This window comes from Belonocnema kinseyi, chromosome 7 (assembly GCF_010883055.1).
Source record: "Belonocnema kinseyi isolate 2016_QV_RU_SX_M_011 chromosome 7, B_treatae_v1, whole genome shotgun sequence".
NCBI lineage: Eukaryota > Metazoa > Arthropoda > Insecta > Hymenoptera > Cynipidae > Belonocnema > Belonocnema kinseyi.
Genome location: NC_046663.1, coordinates 30,265,240 through 30,269,623, shown reverse-complemented (window position 1 = coordinate 30,269,623; position 4,384 = coordinate 30,265,240). Strand labels below are relative to the sequence as shown.

The 4,384-nt window shown below is 33.3% G+C and overlaps 1 protein-coding gene across 1 annotated transcript; it reads right to left on the bottom strand.

Moving 5' to 3' along the window:
* Nucleotides 1-613: 613 nt before the first annotated feature.
* Nucleotides 614-3,611, bottom strand: LOC117176409 (putative sugar lactone lactonase YvrE). Its single transcript, XM_033366648.1, has 4 exons — nt 3,560-3,611; nt 2,744-2,989; nt 1,050-1,162; nt 614-973 (listed from the first exon to the last, which is right to left on the bottom strand). The coding sequence occupies exons 1-4, from the start codon at nt 3,609-3,611 to the stop codon at nt 614-616; spliced, it is 771 nt and encodes a 256-aa protein (XP_033222539.1).
* Between the last annotated feature and the right edge of the window lie 773 nt (nt 3,612-4,384).

Sequence of the window (4,384 nt, the reverse complement as noted above, 5' to 3'; positions counted from 1 at the left end):
GGAAGCATTTAATGAAAGTGTCCTGAGAACGTGACCGGGTGATTCAGGCCCACGCATGTCATTTAACCACGAGGAAGATCTGTCAATCCAATAGTAATGACTCTTTAGGATGAGCAAACTCGCCCTTTGGAATATTGAGTCCTTGGAATTTCGAGAATCCTTAATTTATAACGTAGGACTGTGACTCAAATTGCCTCTCGGAAATAAATGTAAAGTAAAGTAAGAGTTCCTAAATTTTCCCCTTAATTTCTATTTTTATTGCTGATCCCCTTGCAAATTAGAACGTCCTAATTGCATCTACCAGGTAGAAATTATCTTTAGAAAGTATCCCTTTCGAGGGCACAGGCGTCGAGGCAACGACGCCACATATTTTGTGCGACAAAATTTAAGAGCATTAAAAAAGAACTTGAAAATTCTACGCAGAATATGAAGCTTTAAAGGAGACATTAGTAAAACTCAAGAACATAGAGGCAAGAGCTTTAATGCAGTGGCTAAAGCTTCTGTAGAAGCAAAATAGAATGATGATATCTTTAGGAGTGGCTATGTAGGATTTAGTAAAATAATCAGCCGCAAAGTAGGGACAATACTTTAGCTTTTAGAGTCAAAGTAGGGCCTATATTTCGACTCTGGCAGCTTTGGCGGCTCTGCTGCTGCCACTCTTACGATGAGCGGCCCGGAGCCTTTCCCTATCAGTGTTTTCACGAGACCTTCTTATTGCATCGGGTAGTCCAGTAGGAATCACGTTGAACTCTCTTGTGGGTATTTCCCTCACTTGAAGGCCGCGAATCGCGAAAATATAACCACCTAGATCGGCCTTTGTCCGATATTCCCGAGATATTTTGTATTCATATCCTATTGTTGATACATATAAAATATCCATGTCAGGGCCTCCGAAAGTGCATTCGCCGACTTTGGCTGCGGGTAAGCTAATAAGTCGATCAGTCTCTTTCGTAACAGGATCAAATTCAATGACCTGAGGAAAATACAAAAAAATCTTTTTATTTCAAGTTTGACTTTTTAGAATATCCCTGAAGAGATTGAATCCTTACTCCATACCCTCCAATAAGAGGCACCCAGAGACAGCCTTTATCATCAATTGCGGTACGACCCGGATTGCCGTTTAGGCCATGGTGTGGCAAGCTGAACAGTTTTTGTGGGTTTTCTAAAAATAATGATTTCTTTACGAGTTAGCTTACCAAAAATTAAAATTCCATTTAATTTAATTATTTACAAGGTTGTATAAACCAGGGGCACTAATAAGTCGAATTTTCATTTTTCTAAATCAAAATTATTTTTTTAAACTGAAAATTTAACTATTTTCATATTTTGTTGATAATTATTTTTTTTTAATTTCTCAACCATTAGATTTAATATTTTCATATTTTGTTTAAAATGTAATGCTTTTGGTAGAAAATTGGAACTATTGATCAAAAATGCGTCTATTATTGTAGAAGTTTCATATGTTTTGCAAAAATGCACATTTTTTTCCAACTTAACTTAGTTTGGTTAAAAATTCCACTTTTGTAAAGAATATTTAAGCATATCGTTTGATAATAATTATTCTTATTTGTTTTTTTTTTTTGGTTATAAAATCGACTATTTCGGTAGAAAATTCGTCTTTTTTGTAGAAACGCATCTGTGGCCGTAGAAATGCCATATTTTTAAAAATAATGCAATTGTTTTATTACAACATAATTCTTTTTTGTTAAGAATTGAAATATTTTGTTCACAAATCTTTTTTCCTCAATTAAAAATTCATTTTTTTAAATGAAGATTTAACTGTTTCGTTTAAAATTCAGGTTTTTCAGTAGGCAATTAACTCTTTTGATTGAAAATTTATTTCTCTTTGAAAATTCATTTCTTTGGTTAAAAATGAACTATTGTACGGAAAATGTATTGTTTGTCAAAAAATCGACATTTGTATTCAAAACACATTCATCAACGAGAAACTTAACAAATCCCATATTTTATATAAAGTCGATTTTTGTTTGTAAATATTTAGCCAGTGGTTTTAAAATACACATATTTGTAATTTAAATTATTATTTTTGTTAAAAAAATATATCTTCATAGTTGAAAATTTATCATGGTAGTTAACAATGCATCCTTTTTTGGTTAAACATTCATTTTTATCGTAGAAGTTTAATACTTCATAACATTTTTTCTTGCAGATCCTAATATCAATTTGAAATTTCGCTTTTTTTATTCAAAATTAATTTTTTTAAATAAAAATTTAAGTATTCTATTTTATTGAAAATTTAACTGCGTTTTTAGTTCAAAATGAATGTATTTAGTTAAAAATATATTTTTTTCTGTATGTAATTCGTTTTTTGGTTTTAAAATCCAATTGTTTGAATGGGAATGAAAATATACAGGGGTGGACAAAATTTTGCGCTAACTCCTTTTTTAATGGCTGATTAAGTTCTCTTAACATTGATTATGGCCATGTTAAAAAAAATTTTTCTTAGAAGGGTTGATTGCTCTTTAAATTCTGTATAAAATTAGCCCAAGTTGAAACCAATTTGTTTATTTTTAAAGTGGATATTGCAAAGAATTCAACCCAAGTAAACTTAATCTGTCATAAAAAAAGGTGTTCGTAAAGTTTTGCCCTTCACTGTAGATAAGTAATTCCTTAAGGAATTAAAATTTGATTTAGGAACAAATAACTTTTGCATGGACCGGGAAAAGGGAATTTCCCTAAAGAATTTTTGATCTAAAACGGAAATTTTTTATGAAAGACATACTAATTGCTTGATAACGATTTTGCAGAGCATCATAGAGTACGATTTCATTTTTCACAGTATCGGCGAAATAGAATTTTACAGGCGGTGCCTTTTTGTCCTTTTCCTTTGCAGGACGGGGGAACCACGCAAATCCACCAGTGACCGTACTAAGATTGTTAAGTATCAATTGAAGCACCCTATTCTGACCAAAAGAATAAACACTTCCCAATTTGCTTTTACGCTCCTGCGGATCATCGTGCTTCGTCCCTGAAATATAATACGCAATTTTAAATATAATAATTCACCAATGAGAAGCAACTCTCGAAATGCGCTAGACCGATCACTTATCCGAAATATTAATCCGGGGTAATGAAATTGTAATTTGTGGCAATTACAGTCTTCGAAAGTAACCTATCTCCAAGCCGGAGTAATTTACTTGAAATCCTAAATAATCGACCTTTAATCTGGAGTCTTCCAATTGTCATCGAGAGAAGAAATCTTGTTCAGAGATATACGCTATCTTACTCTAAGTGTTACATTTATGACAGGAGTAATTAAGGAATCTATATTATCATCAGAACTAGTTGCTCTCGATCAGTATAGATGTCAGTCCACAATTTGCTAATTTGAGGATCCTCTACGGAAGGCTGCGTCAATGTGCCCCCTCCACGGATTCGTGAAAAGTGGACAGGAAGTGACATCAGACTCTCTGAGCACGATCGTCCTTTTAACCTCAGACTGAATGCAAGTTTGTGTAATACACACACCTATTTACACACTGCACAAATTTACGCACTGCACCGACGGACAGCTGCCTCCCACTACCCCCCACCTAACCTGACCGGAAGTCTCCAGTAAATTCGGCTCGACCAATTCGTATCAGATACATGGTTTGTCGCATCCTTCTCTAGAGGATCCTTATGGTAACTCAGAAATCAAAAATATCGTTCAAGTTACCTCTTCAAATAACAGAAAAAAGTCATTTTTGACACATTTTATACAGAATGTTGGGAGCAATCAACCCTTCAAAGAGAAAATGTTTTTGGTCGGACATAATCAACTTTAAAGAAACTCCATCAATCATAAAAAAGAGTTGTTCGAGAACTTTGGCTACACCTGTATTTGTGTCGAAAATTTAATAATTTTGTTAAAAAGTTATTATTTTTGTAAGATTTCTCATTTTGGTTAACTATCTCTTTGGTTTCAAATGTGAATAGTTGATGTGAAATTGTTTCCTTTTGGACAAAAATTAAATTTTTTAATCAAAATTTATCTATTACATTTGAAGATTCAAAATTGTGGGTAAAACTTTGAACCCTTTGGTTGAAATTTAAACTAATTTGTGTAGAATTAATTAATAAATTCAACTATTTGGTTAAAGTGAAACTTCGAGTTTCAATCATGTCCAAAACTACGAATTTTGCAGAAGTTTCATCAACATTGCAGTTCACTTCTTTAGGGCTAACCTGAAACTGAGGTATCAGGTTATGTTGTTCTTATGTAGACTTTGTACGATTCCTGTAATTGGCCAGAGCGCGCCGCCATTGAGACTGGACGGATCTGATTGGCCAATTTAGTATTTTTTAATCCAGGGGACGAAAAGCCAAATCGGATTTGTATTATAACCATTTATTGATGTTATCAGGGTGTTCTAAGATTTCG